Below are 12,777 nucleotides of genomic sequence, written 5' to 3' on the forward strand. Positions count from 1 at the left end.
GAGGGCCCGCTGATGCATGGAGGTTACACTGGTTTGATTCTTGTTTGTAGTTTGAATTGCTAATCCTGCCTGATCCCTCTGTCCATCCCAGTGTTCCCAGTGTAAACCAGTCAGCTGTTTTTAGCAGAAGAAACATCCTTATTACGTTTGATTTGTTTGTTTGAAGTAGACTTAATGAGTGTTTCTGTCATTTTTAACCCTCTGAATCCCAAAACAATCCTCAAAACTTCACCGTTTATCACAACCAGAAGCTAAAAAAACACGTCATTATAATCAGATTTTCATCTTTCCAAGGTACCCTGAACACATCATGTGCGACAAACGCTTCCCTCAGAAAAAGTAACCCAAACTAAGCTTAAAATTGTGATATTTCATCAAAAACATGTTATTCTACATGTCTCACTTAAAATCTCGCCACAAATAAACCGTTTACTTTAAACAGATTCTGTCAAAAACATTAAATTCTGATTCATCTGAGACCAACAGTCATGTGACAACAAATCTGAGAAACTTTGACTGAACTTCAGGCTGCTGAACACAGAGTAGAATCATTTTATATATATAACATTTTGGAGCCTCCATTTTCTTTTTTCCAACATTTTTAACACTTGTGGACACTTGGAAAAATGTTGGATTTATAGATTTCATTTCCTTTCTTCTAATTTTCAAAGACCCTCCTCTGATTTAAGGTTTTATCGTTCTGTTCAGCCGTAGGAGTCGTTTTTGGACATTTTTCTGTTCTTTATGATCCGTGATGCTTCAGTTGAGCCTCACACGTCTTGTCATTTGATGTGTGTGTGTGTGTGTGTGTGTGTGTGTGTGTGTGTGTGTGTGTGTGTGTGTGTGTGTGTGTGTGTGTGTGTGTGTGTGTGTGTGTGTGTGTGTGTGTGTCTGTGTGTGTGTGTGTGTCGGCCTGTCGCCACACTCTGACTTACTGTGATCAACTCTGGAACTTTGATTTTACTTGTCACTTCCAATGTCACATAACAGAAGGAAAGAAAAAAAGAAAAACTTTTGGAGTGTGACTCAGTTATCAGACAGAGACGACGGTTTAGAGGAGGAGTGATGCAGACGAGTGGAACGTTTGTGTGAAGATGAAATAAATAAATTGTCTGGTTGGTTGGTTTAATCTTCCAAAAACAACAAACAGTTTCTTTAAAGTTTAGTTTTTCATTACGGACGGTTGTCATTCACATATATTCATGAAATCTGTCTTTAACACAAAATTTCATTAACAGAATCAGTATTTTTTGATCATTGCTCCAGAGACGGTACCAAAAAAACATTTTTCAATAACACATTCATTTAATTGATTTTTCTTTTTACAAAGAAAAAACTAGTATAATTGCAGCTTTAATGATTGTGAAAAACAAAAAAGTAAAAAAATAAAATTGTCACAGATCGACGAGTATTATTACTTATTCTTGTCTCATTTTTTTTAATAGTTCAACATAAGCAGCACAAACTAAGGCTTCAGAAAAGGAAAAATCAGAAGTTCAAATTGTAAAATGGCAAAGTAAAACTAGGAGCTGTAAAAAACATCATTATCGTCAGATTTTCATCTTTCCAACAGTCCTTGAAGAAGCTTCTTTAACAGCTTTTAGTCCACTGGAGACCTAAACTCATTTTAAAACAAGTTGATACAGCAGATATTAAATATTAATGCAGATTTCCTCACAAAATGTCTCATTAAATTTATTTAAATTGAAGTTCTTCACAGCAAATAGATTTAATTGACCGATATCACGGCTGTAGATCTCAGAGTAACTAAATGACATTGTTGAGGTTCTGACTCGGGTTTCCTCTCTCGTCCCTCCAGAGCCCGAACCCCTCGCTGACCTTCTGCGTGAAGACCCACGACCGTCTCTACTACATGGTGGCGCCCGCCGCCGACGCCATGAGGATCTGGATGGACGTGATCGTGACGGGGGCGGAGGGATACACGCAGTTCATGAACTGACGGACTCGTTGACAGAGAACCCGACAGGTGACGAGCAGACAGATTTATCCGGCAGGGACTGTTTCCTGTTTTCTCCGTTCCTCAGCGGACACACGGCGCCTTGTTTGTTACGTTAAATTTTTATTTTTTAAATCTCTCACACTTTGATTTTACTATGTAGATGTTTTCACCTCCACATTTTCTACGTGATTGAGTTTGGGATTGAAAAAGGGAGGAAACACAAACACACACATCTGTATATAAACCAAAATGTATACCTGTCAAAGACTTTTAAAAAGCCTTTCTATATTGCCAAATGGAGATCTTTTAGTCACTGTTTGTTGAACCTTTTGTATTATTTGTTTCCTTTCTTTCTTTTTTTACTTATAGAGAAAATTGCCAAATGACATAATGCCAATGTTTTGTTTTGAGTGTTCCATCACGACAGTTTAGACAGAAAGAGTTTCAATCAAAGGGTTGTACAATTTAAAATATATTTGATGATCATATTCATAATGTGTGATAATAGAAACAATAGAAAAAGAGTCCATCACGCTGGTCTGTAACAGTGAAACACATTGAAGTCCACATGTCTCTTCAGCTCAGTGCTGCTCTGAGACTGAACACTAAACCAGTTATCCCGAGCTACGTCATAGAAACATTACACTCACATCGGCCTACCAAAGTAATTCGAGGTGTTTTGTTCAGACTCGTTAAGACAAACTACAGCTCAGGAGTTCACTCTGCAGATCTCACTGTGGTTCGACCAATACGGAGTTTGTAAGACAGTTAGCTTAGCATAAAGACTGGAACCAGCTTGCCTGAAACTGTCCAAAGGTTCAAATATCTGCAGCACCTCTGAAGCTTTCTAATGAAAAATGTGTTTAAACAAAGAAACAAAATGTAAAAAGTTGCTGCTTTTGTTGGGCCAGTGACTTTTACCACCGCTTCCATCCTTTATGCTAAGCTAAGCTAACAGTCTCATGGTTCTAGTTTCATTCTGTTAGCTCCAGCTGCTTTCTTGCCAAGACGTAGACGAGGAGGTTGAAACCACATTTTACTCATTTGTTAGTGGTTCAGCAAGTAGTCATTTGCTGGGACCAATGACTTTTACCACAGCTTCCAGTCTCTATGCTAAGCTAAGCTAACAGTCCCCTGGCTCTAGCTTATTGCCCAGTGTATTGGTCTGACCATAGCGTGCACATTCTCAATCCTCGTGAATTTGTTTATGACTGCTCATCCACGTTGTGCTCCGTGTTAACTTAAAGCATAAAAGCTCATCTATTAGCCAAGTGGCTAACTTAATAATGCGCCTACTGGTGCCATCGTCGCTGCCAGCCTAAAGCAGCAGACCACCACTAGAGAGCGCTACAGAGACCACACCAACACAGGATGGACAATACGGACAATTCTGAACTGTGCCTTGACTTTGTGTTGATCTTGATGCCACGTCTGTGAGGCTACAAGGGTGTGAATGCATTTCATTTAGTTAATCTGAGCTGTTCTAGCAGCGTGGAGAGGTCTGCATGAGGGGGGGGGGCCTGAGCACAGTGGGGATCAGCTAGTTCAGTCCTTAATTTAGTTAAAGTAATATAAATTAGATGTGCAAAATACTCTAAATGTGCAAAATATGAAGTACATTAATGTTGAGGTGAATTATCGAGCCCTACTAAAGCTGCGTTAGCCCGTAATGAACTGATTTTGCTGTAATGTAATGGCAATAATACAGATAAAAAAAGGATGCTGAAATAACTCCATAACACAGATTAGTAAAAAGTCTGAATTTATGTTTTTTCACGTCTGGAGTTTGGCTCTATCAGCGCTAGGCTATGCTAACAATGTAGCAGCTGCATTAACACACACAATAACGACACAGAGTTAAGGGAATTTCTCCTATAAGTAGTACTAGAAATATTAATATTTGAATTTAAGATACTAGAAATATTTATATTTCAATTTGAGCGAAAATGTGAGTGACGTAAATTGTGCGTAGTCACGTCTGTCCGGCTGCTTAGATTAGCTGTAAAAAATGAAAAGTGGGGAAATGAAGCCACAAACCCTTAAGATTGGTTTTATATATAGATAGATATATTTTTAGTATTAATTATTGATTGTAGTTTGCCTTATTATAAAAAAAAAAGTCTGTTTAGTAAACTTTTAATTGAATAACATGACAGACTCAGTGATCATGTTGAATCCCCACTGTGAGCCCAGGCTAAACGTATAACTTCAGCTTTAACTGACCCCAACCAAGCCGAGCTGGCCTGCAGCGGCGTAGAGGATCGATCGGGCCGTGATGGTGGCGGTCTGTAGGTAACAGACGGACGCTGTCGTCTGTTTTTCTGTAGAAGCGGAGGACAAACTACGCTGTGATGTTCTGAGCATGTGGAACTGTGTTTTAGTTTCATGTGTTGCTACTGTTATGGTTATTTATGGTTGTGGTGCCTGAGATAGTGACACGTTTACTTCTAAAAAAAGAAATAAGAAGACTAGTGAAAAGACCTTAATATATTCTGTCCCCCTTGCCTTTACTCTCCCCGCACAGCTAACATGTGCAAACCAAACTATTCAACACCGGCAAGGCTGTTAAATCACGTGTGTTGATAGTAGCTGGTTAAATACGTTCTGTGTCGAATCTGTGTTGAAAAGAAAGGAAGCTAAATATACTGTAAAGAGGATGCCTGAATGAAAAAAATAATAATTGTATAATGGAAATGAAACAGTATTGTATGAAAAGAAGTACAGTTTTTACTTATTTTTGTCATTTTAGAATTTTTATTGTCAGTCAGTTACATTTCATATTGTATGGTAGTGATGTATCGATCTGCCTTTTTCTTTGTTTTTAAAACTGGTACAGCAGAACACACGTCTGCACACAAACACAGATTAACTCACCTAGCACTCATGGGGTTTTTCTAGAAAGTAGTTCCTGTTTCACACACACACACACACACACACACACATTCAATCAATACTCGGACCATACTGTGTTATTGGTACCCTGTACGTCTCATGCGTTGACTTCACGTATGAATTATATGGATTTTGTCAAATCTATTAAAAAAATACAGAACTGTTACAGAATATTGTCTGTTTTTTCTTAAACGCAGCAGGTTGTGAAGAGAAGGTTCCAGTGTTGAGGAGAGACAGCAGTATCTACAGAGAGCTGATTGATTATTGGTTCATTAGGAGCCGACTGGAACAGCAAAGAGAGCGTATAGAACAAAAACAATCAAAATACTAAAATCAGAAAACTCAAAATTTGTTCCTAAAAAGTGGAATTCAAACACAATGAAAGACAGCTGGGAAAAAAAGTTTTAAAAAAGAGTAAAAACAAATAAACGGTCTAAGAAAAAAAAAAAGAAATACACATCTAGAAGTTTCTTCCAGCTGAAAGAAGTCCCGGTTCACGCGTGGGTTTTACAGCTCGTTGACGCCGTCGCCTGGAAGGGAAACACGTTCGGTTAATAACCTGTAAACAACTGGCCAACATTCACTGTAAGAGAAAGAACATTCACATGGTTTTTGTTGTAATTTTAAAATCAAATATGATTCATTAATTGGCTTGTGATGTTTAATAAAACTTTATGGAAAATGTGATAAATTGGACAAAGAGTTTGGAAAACTGATATGTTTTACCCCCCGCTTAAAACAGTCATTCATTTAAATAATCTTTCCCCACAAAGTTTGTTTTCCAGAAATCTCTGTCGCACTAAAACCCCAAACTACTCGCCGGGCCAGCAGATGCCGATAAAGGCTACGACAAAGATTTGTCAAATACCAGAGAAGAAGAATCAATAGAAACAATGGTTAAACAATAGTAACTAACTTCATCATTATTTATACATGTGGATAGATATATATATATATTTATTTTTTCCATCTTTCTGATACAGGTGCTATGTCGAAATCAAAATGTGAACAGACGACGAGGTAAACAAACCAATAGTCCGCCATTGTTGTTTATGTGTGAATTGATTGCAAAGTCATTGTTTCCTCAATGCTTCTTTTTACATGTTCAAACAGAAAATGCAAATAAGTGAAATTTTGAAAAATCTGCACTTTAGTTTTCAAGAAATGTTTTAATTACTTTTTTTTGTTTTTAAAACTGTGTGGATGAGAAGCCAAAGCTGAGAGGAAAATATCAGTTTTCAAAAATATCTGCAAATGTGTAGACAGGGCCTAAATGTGTCCTTAGTGTCCTTGTGAAGGACTGGTTTATACTTTAAGTTGAAATGAATGAGTTGCACCTCCTCCTTGGTATTTTTAAAGACTATTATTTTAACCTTTTAACAGGACATTGTAGCGGAGGAAATAAAACATGACTTACTCTCTGCACAGGGGGAAGTGTAGTCAGTGACGGCCTCGTCACCTGAAAACAACCAAACATACGTCAGATTAACAGCAGAGAAATACAGTGTCACTCTGTCAGAAGTCATCTGCATTTACTTTAATCAGTAGGGAAGCCATAAACTTTAGAGAATATATTAAAGATCCAATAGAAGGGCATGAAAAAAAACGCAATTACAACTGCGTTTGCTATTTCAGCACCATGGACCCTTGACTTACACATGGCTCAATTTCACAACAAACCCGGAGAAAACGCTACAATCCCAATTTTCTGGCCGAAAACCATGACCTCATCCCAACCCGCTTCACACTCTGCTGTAAGCCGCCCCAGTGTGTGCTGACGGTCACAGTCTGATGACAGCGGACCCTATCCTCACCCCCCCAGGCTGGGCCTCAAGATTCAAAACAACCACGCGGAGGCCAACACTTCCTAGAGATGTGTTCTCACTTTGGTTACACAAACATCGGATTCTTTTTGCAACCGGAGGTGTCGCCCCCTGCTGGTCAGTAGAGAGAATGCAAGTTTTGAGAGATTCGGCATTGGCTTCAATCTGCAGAACGGACCAAAACGTCAATTATTGAACTTTGGCCTACGTTTGTCTGGTACCAAGTACACTTATGAACTGTCCTTGAATATGATATTTATTATAGCACACAAGTCCAACAACAAAGCTCTACTTGGGTTCAGATCAGATCGGTTTCTCCATCGTTGCCCACAAGAGCGTTGAAGCAGAACTTCCAGAAAAGCCAACCAGAGACTCGGGTAACGAATGGCATCCCCCCCCAATATCGCCTACTGCTTAAGGTAAAGTAAACCGAGCATCACATACATTAATAAAGATAAATCATAAAAATGAAGCTCCTACTTGTCTGGTAGTAATCATAGACTTTGACCACGGCTGGTTTCAGGTTCCTGACAGGAAGGTCCTCCTCTAGAGTCACACTGAGAATCTTTGTCTCGTCCTTCTTCAACTGCAACCAAACAAACGGGTCAAATGATTTCAAACTTCAACTATTTACTGACTGTGACTGACATGAAAATAAAGCAGGATTTAAGGCGTTAATGAAACGTTCACAGTCGCTCGGTGCTTCGTACCCCGTCTAAGTAGATGTTGATGAATCCTTCGTCCAAGTCCACACGCTTCACTGAACGGTCTCTCTTCAGCTGTAAAAACAAACCACACTGCCATCAGGATATACAACATATAAATAGTACGTTAAAGATGAGCTGCAGGAGTACAGGATGGTGGTATTTGTTGTGTTCGTGTCTGATTGTGAGCAGCTGTTGGAGGACTGACCAGCTGCAGGGAGCTTTTATCCAGAATGTATCCAGACAGCAGTTTGATGTTGATGATGACCATGTTGGTTTCCTCTCTCCTGCCCTGGTACCTGCACACACACGGTATAATATTAAGATACTCAATACACATATATATATATATATATATATATATATATATATTGTCGTTCTTGTTGCCAGCACACAATGTTCTAGTGATTTTCGAGCTGAAAAGTAAACCTATATCTCAAGAAACTCATCTTTTAGAAAAGTTATGAAAGTTAAGTTGGGTCAAAAAGTTTGTAATAATGAGTTATATTTGGTGCAACAATAACTCCAACAAAAGCTCTTCATGCCGGCTGGTTTAAGTGAAGGTCATCTCAAAAAGGTCAAAGCCATTATTTTTTTTGCTCATAATTAAACGGCTTCTTTTTGTCATGCGTTATATTACAGAACGCTTTGTTGATGTAATTAGTTTCCTTATCCAGTAAAAGTCTCAGCTGAAGTCCAGAATGTTTACAAGTCAACTAAAACATCTCAATAAAATGAGTTCAAAACAACATGAAAGAATAAGTCACCAGTCAGCTATGGAAGCCCTGAAGAACAATTCTGGTTTGCATTTTCATAGACTGATGTGACACGTTTGCTCCTCGCTGTTTTTGACCTTACGGGTGAAAAGAAATGTTTTTTTAATCTTTTAAGTTGCTCTCTGGGTTTATTTTTTAATCCATCAAAACAGGTGATTTATAGCCAGGCTATGTTTATTAAAACTCACCTGGAAGACTAAATGAATGCTTAAGTCATATTTAGAAGATGGCAAATACAGAAAAATATATTTTATCCCCAACTGTTTTCACAAAAAAAGAAAACTTTTTTTTCTGTTCTTAAATCGTAAAAACAAGAAAAAATATTTACATCAGACTTTGAAAATCATTACACACACACACACACAGATTACCTGACGTGCACGAAGAGGATGAGCTGAGGCCTGCTGGTGTTGCACTTGGCCATGGTGTTGGTGGAGATGTTGAAGGCGGAGAAGTCGGGTGGAGGAGGGATGTTGTAATGCATGGAGATCTGTGGAGAGACATCACAAACATCAATGGGACAATTAATGTGACCATTATTGAAAGTATTTATTATTTTGATAAAAGGATTAAATAAAATATAAAAACTATACTTAAATTAAAGCAAAGAAATAAATTGCAAAAATGAATAATAAAGAAATGTTCACTATTTTTGTTAATTTAGTGTCTTTTTTTCCTCACAAAATAATGAAAAGGCGCTGATCAGAGTCTTGATCAGAGTCTTGATCAGAGTCTTGATCAGAGTCTTGATCAGAGTTCTGGTGTGGTACCTGAGCCAGCACACAGCTGTGGCCCTGGGCCCTGACGGTGTAGTCTCCTGGGACCTCGCTCAGCTTCTCCTCCTGGTACAGCAGCCTGTTGCTCTGGTCCACCGCGAACTCCGTGTTCAGCCCCCCCGCCGACGTCACCGTCACCGTGGTGCGGCCCTCCTCGCTGTAGGTGGCGGCGCCGTACTTGGCCAGAGCCTGCAGGGCCACCACGGTGTCCTGTGGAGCAGAGAGGTGCATTATGGGAAGTCTTTAACCCCCTCCCTTTACGTCACATTTAACCCCTTGTGTGCTCTGTCCTACCTGTGTGGAGGAGAACCCCCCGTACGGGTTCTGCTGCTGGGCGAGCCAGCGGACGATCCCGGAGGAGTAGTCGAGCCCAAAGTCTGGCATGGCCGGACCGGAGAGCAGCGCCAGCAGCACGTAGGAGGTCATCTCCACCTCCAGGGAGTCCAGGCCTTTCCCAGAAGCCCCGGCTCTGTTCCAGTGACGGGTGCCTCCTGCAGGTCAGAACATTAGAGTCGTCCATCAGAAGGTTTTTTTTACTTAAACATATTTCATCCAACAAGCTCATTATTTCAGAAAATGAAGCCGTTTCTAGTTTTATCTTTGTGCTGAATCGGCCAAAAAGCGTTTGACAGTCGTCGCTGCTGCCGGCCTCTCCGTCTCACCCTGCGTGTTGGACTTCTGATGAAGGTAAGTGATGAGTTTGCTCTTCATCTCCTGATCTCCAGCCAGAGCGAAGCTGTAGGACATGAGGGCCGTGGTGTACAGGTTCTCCAGCTGGCCGCCCACCGCCTTCCTCAGACAGCTCAGACAGTTCTGAACCAGAGAGTCCTGCCCCACCTCGGGAAACACATTATGAGACAATAACTTCTCTGCAGGCTTTCAAAATGTGAGTTTCAAGGCAACTTTTTAAGCAATTCCTGCAGACAAAAGAGGCTGCATGCAGTATTCATTCTAACAGTCATACATTTGACTTCCTGTCTAACTAGAATTAGCACTTCTCAGCTGTTTGCCTGCACCGACCAGCATTTTTCAGTTAACATCCACGTCTGTACAAAATGTCAGCACTTCATCATTTTATCCTATTAGACATTTATTGAGTTATGCCAAAAAATGTGTTTTAACTGAGGTCACAATGACTTTTGACCTTTGAGCAAACACATTCTTATCAGTTCATTCTTGAGTGCAGGTTGACTTTTGTGCTAAACTTGTGCTAAAGGTTGACTTTTGTGCTAAACATCTTTTTTTTGTGCTAAAAAAGATGTTGCATCCATGAGAAAGGGACAGACGTGAAGTTGGAGTGACCTTTGACCTCCAAATTCTAATCAGTACATCCTCGAGTGCAGGTGAACGTTTTGTCAGATGTTAGAAGAAAAAGTCGTTAATGAGATGGAACGTTCACTAGAATGTGCTGGACAGGGTCAGTAAAACACAAAAGCATAATTAATCATAATAAAAACAAGTATTAATGCACTAAAAGCAATTTATTTAATATAACTTTAGGATCCTGGTTGCAGAACTTTGACGGCACAGACAGCAAACATGGCAGGAAATCGAGCATGTTTCAACCATGTTTTGCAGACCAAAGAAAAGAAAATGGTGCCGGAGTCGGCGTGGTGCCGTCGGACTCACCGTGGAGTTGCCGTCGAGCTCCAGCAGAGCAGCGGTGATGTAGGCCGTCAGGGAAACGTCGTCACTCACTCCTCCCTGTTAGAAACCAGCAGACAGGAATGAATTTACAACACAAAATGTCGCTAAAAGAACTACAAACACTGACGTACCAGTTGTAGTCATTATAATCTCCCCAGGTGATTATGTAATCGGTTTTATGTGCGTGCTTATGTCCGTCTTTTGGTCTCAGAGTTCACAATATGTGGCCAGTTAACAGAGCTCAACTTAGTCTATAGAAATGTTAATATAGTATTATATTTTACAATTATCATACATTAAACTGTCCTCCCTACATCATGAGAAACAGAGCTCTCAAAGTTAAGTAAAATATAATTAGTTTTGTGGCATTTAATTACTTTATTAGTGAGACAAAAGCATCAAGACGACATGAAATGATGAAGAGATGCAACAAAGACGTGAGAAACAAACGGAGCAATAAACGTTGGGTTTTTTCCACTTGGTGACAATTGATTCCGTTACTGCTGATTGGAAACATCTCTGTTTATTACACACGAACACCCATCAGCCATTAAACTTGTTGATTGAATTTAACTGAACACTCTTCAGTTTGCCTCGTTCTCTTTCTCTGCCTGAGGAAATGAGCAGAGAGATGAAACTCACCTTTCTACTCAAACAACTCGTATCTGAAGTCTTATCTGGTGGAGCAATACTAATTACCGATCATTGATCTCATATTTTACTGAATATTAGAGGATAACTTTTGTCAATAAAACTTTATTTACACTGTGATGGTTAACGTTAAACAGTTTAATAAACCTGAGGTTCACATGAACTGTTACACTACTCTCTCATCACAGTGTTTTACGGATTACAAATATTCGTCCACAGAACTCGGAGTCCACTCCTTGAAAAATCTTTTTTTTTAAATCCATAACCTATAACGCAATGATTTGATTGGGATATTTCCTCTTTGCTGTGTGTGTGTGTGTGTGTGTGTGTGTGTGTGTGTGTGTGTGTGTGTGTGTGTGTGTGTGTGTGTGTGTGTGTGTGTGTGTGTGTGTGTGTGTGTGTGTGTGTGTGTGACACTTTATGCAAATTGCATTGATCCGACTCTGTGCTCGTCTTATAAGAAGAATTCCACCAACCAGAGCTCTAAAAGCCCCTAAAATCAGACGATATAAAAACCCCGATACTCCCGATCTGAAATATGTCGGCGTTGTGACGTCATCACCTTCATGCCGTTGTGGAAGAGTTTCCCCACAGATCTGATGCAGCCGTCGGGGCGCTGGTGTTTGAACAGCCAGAGCCGGGCGTCTTTAATGTGAGCCTCGTCCACAAAGATGTACGGCCTCGCCCCGCCGAACGACTTCATCACGAAGGAGGTCAGCCTGCAGGGTCACACACACACACACACACACACACACACACATAAGGGTTTTTTAGAGAACAAATCCAACCACGTCTGTGCTGGTAACCCCGATATGAACCCATCCCATCATTACATAACTCTCTCCTGTCTCACACTGATGAGGTGCGTTCGGCCTGAGCTGCTTCCACAACTCAACAATCATTGTTTCCTCTGAGACGCAGCAGAAAAATATCCACAGCTCATATGTTTGAAAGGAAGCCAGACATTATGACACTAAACATATTGTTTTGCAACGGATCATAAAACTCACAATTTAAATCGCATCACAGTTTTGAGTCACAGATCAGATCGGAACAAAAGCAAAAAAACGGAGCAAATATAACTTTTAGAGATCAATGATTATGTTTTCTTGTTGCAGATAATTAAACAGTCTGGTGCAGCTCTCACTCCACAAAAAACACACTTCATGGGGAACAACGAGGGCAAAACAGCTTCACAGATCCAAAAACACCAGAGCAGAGGATGGAAATGCTCGTGTGGAGTTTTAGCAGTGGTGCGGTGAAAAGAAAGGGTCAACAGTGAGCGTTTTGGTGGCAAAGAGGCAGTAAAAACAGCTCTGTGCAAGTTTATGGGTCTAAAAAAACAAAACTATTGTGTTAAAAAGGTTAAAACGTTCCACATGGTGCTGAAATCTCTGCAGGTTCATCGATATAAATCAATATATGTCTCTTAACACTCAGTCCAGTTGATCTAATGTTCAAAAAGAATATTGTTTAGTGCATCTTTAAATAAAATTCTATATATTGAGTCCTTTGATTTTAAAGGGATTTGGACAATTCTGTTCTAAT

General features: G+C 39.9%; 2 protein-coding genes across 2 annotated transcripts in view; one reads left to right on the forward strand and one right to left on the reverse strand.

The window, feature by feature from the left end:
* LOC129092748 (pleckstrin homology-like domain family B member 1) overlaps window positions 1-5,301 on the forward strand; it is a 108,031-nt gene extending 102,730 nt beyond the window's left edge. Inside the window, 1 exon segment of the mRNA XM_054600799.1 lies at window positions 1,820-5,301. Coding sequence (XP_054456774.1) covers window positions 1,820-1,960 — 141 coding nt within the window. The 3' untranslated portion in view covers window positions 1,961-5,301.
* LOC129092643 (alpha-2-macroglobulin) overlaps window positions 4,687-12,777 on the reverse strand; it is a 32,589-nt gene continuing 24,498 nt past the window's right edge. Inside the window, exons 26-36 of the mRNA XM_054600692.1 lie at window positions 11,792-11,948; window positions 10,561-10,635; window positions 9,594-9,768; window positions 9,226-9,422; window positions 8,926-9,141; window positions 8,527-8,645; window positions 7,588-7,678; window positions 7,386-7,454; window positions 7,156-7,261; window positions 6,270-6,311; window positions 4,687-5,382 (exon numbers count right to left, since the gene is read on the reverse strand). Of these exons, the coding sequence (XP_054456667.1) occupies window positions 5,360-5,382; window positions 6,270-6,311; window positions 7,156-7,261; window positions 7,386-7,454; window positions 7,588-7,678; window positions 8,527-8,645; window positions 8,926-9,141; window positions 9,226-9,422; window positions 9,594-9,768; window positions 10,561-10,635; window positions 11,792-11,948 (1,270 nt within the window). The 3' untranslated portion in view covers window positions 4,687-5,359. The remainder of the gene's footprint in view (window positions 5,383-6,269; window positions 6,312-7,155; window positions 7,262-7,385; window positions 7,455-7,587; window positions 7,679-8,526; window positions 8,646-8,925; window positions 9,142-9,225; window positions 9,423-9,593; window positions 9,769-10,560; window positions 10,636-11,791; window positions 11,949-12,777) is intronic.

The sequence above is a fragment of the Anoplopoma fimbria genome, chromosome 1 (assembly GCF_027596085.1).
Source record: "Anoplopoma fimbria isolate UVic2021 breed Golden Eagle Sablefish chromosome 1, Afim_UVic_2022, whole genome shotgun sequence".
NCBI lineage: Eukaryota > Metazoa > Chordata > Actinopteri > Perciformes > Anoplopomatidae > Anoplopoma > Anoplopoma fimbria.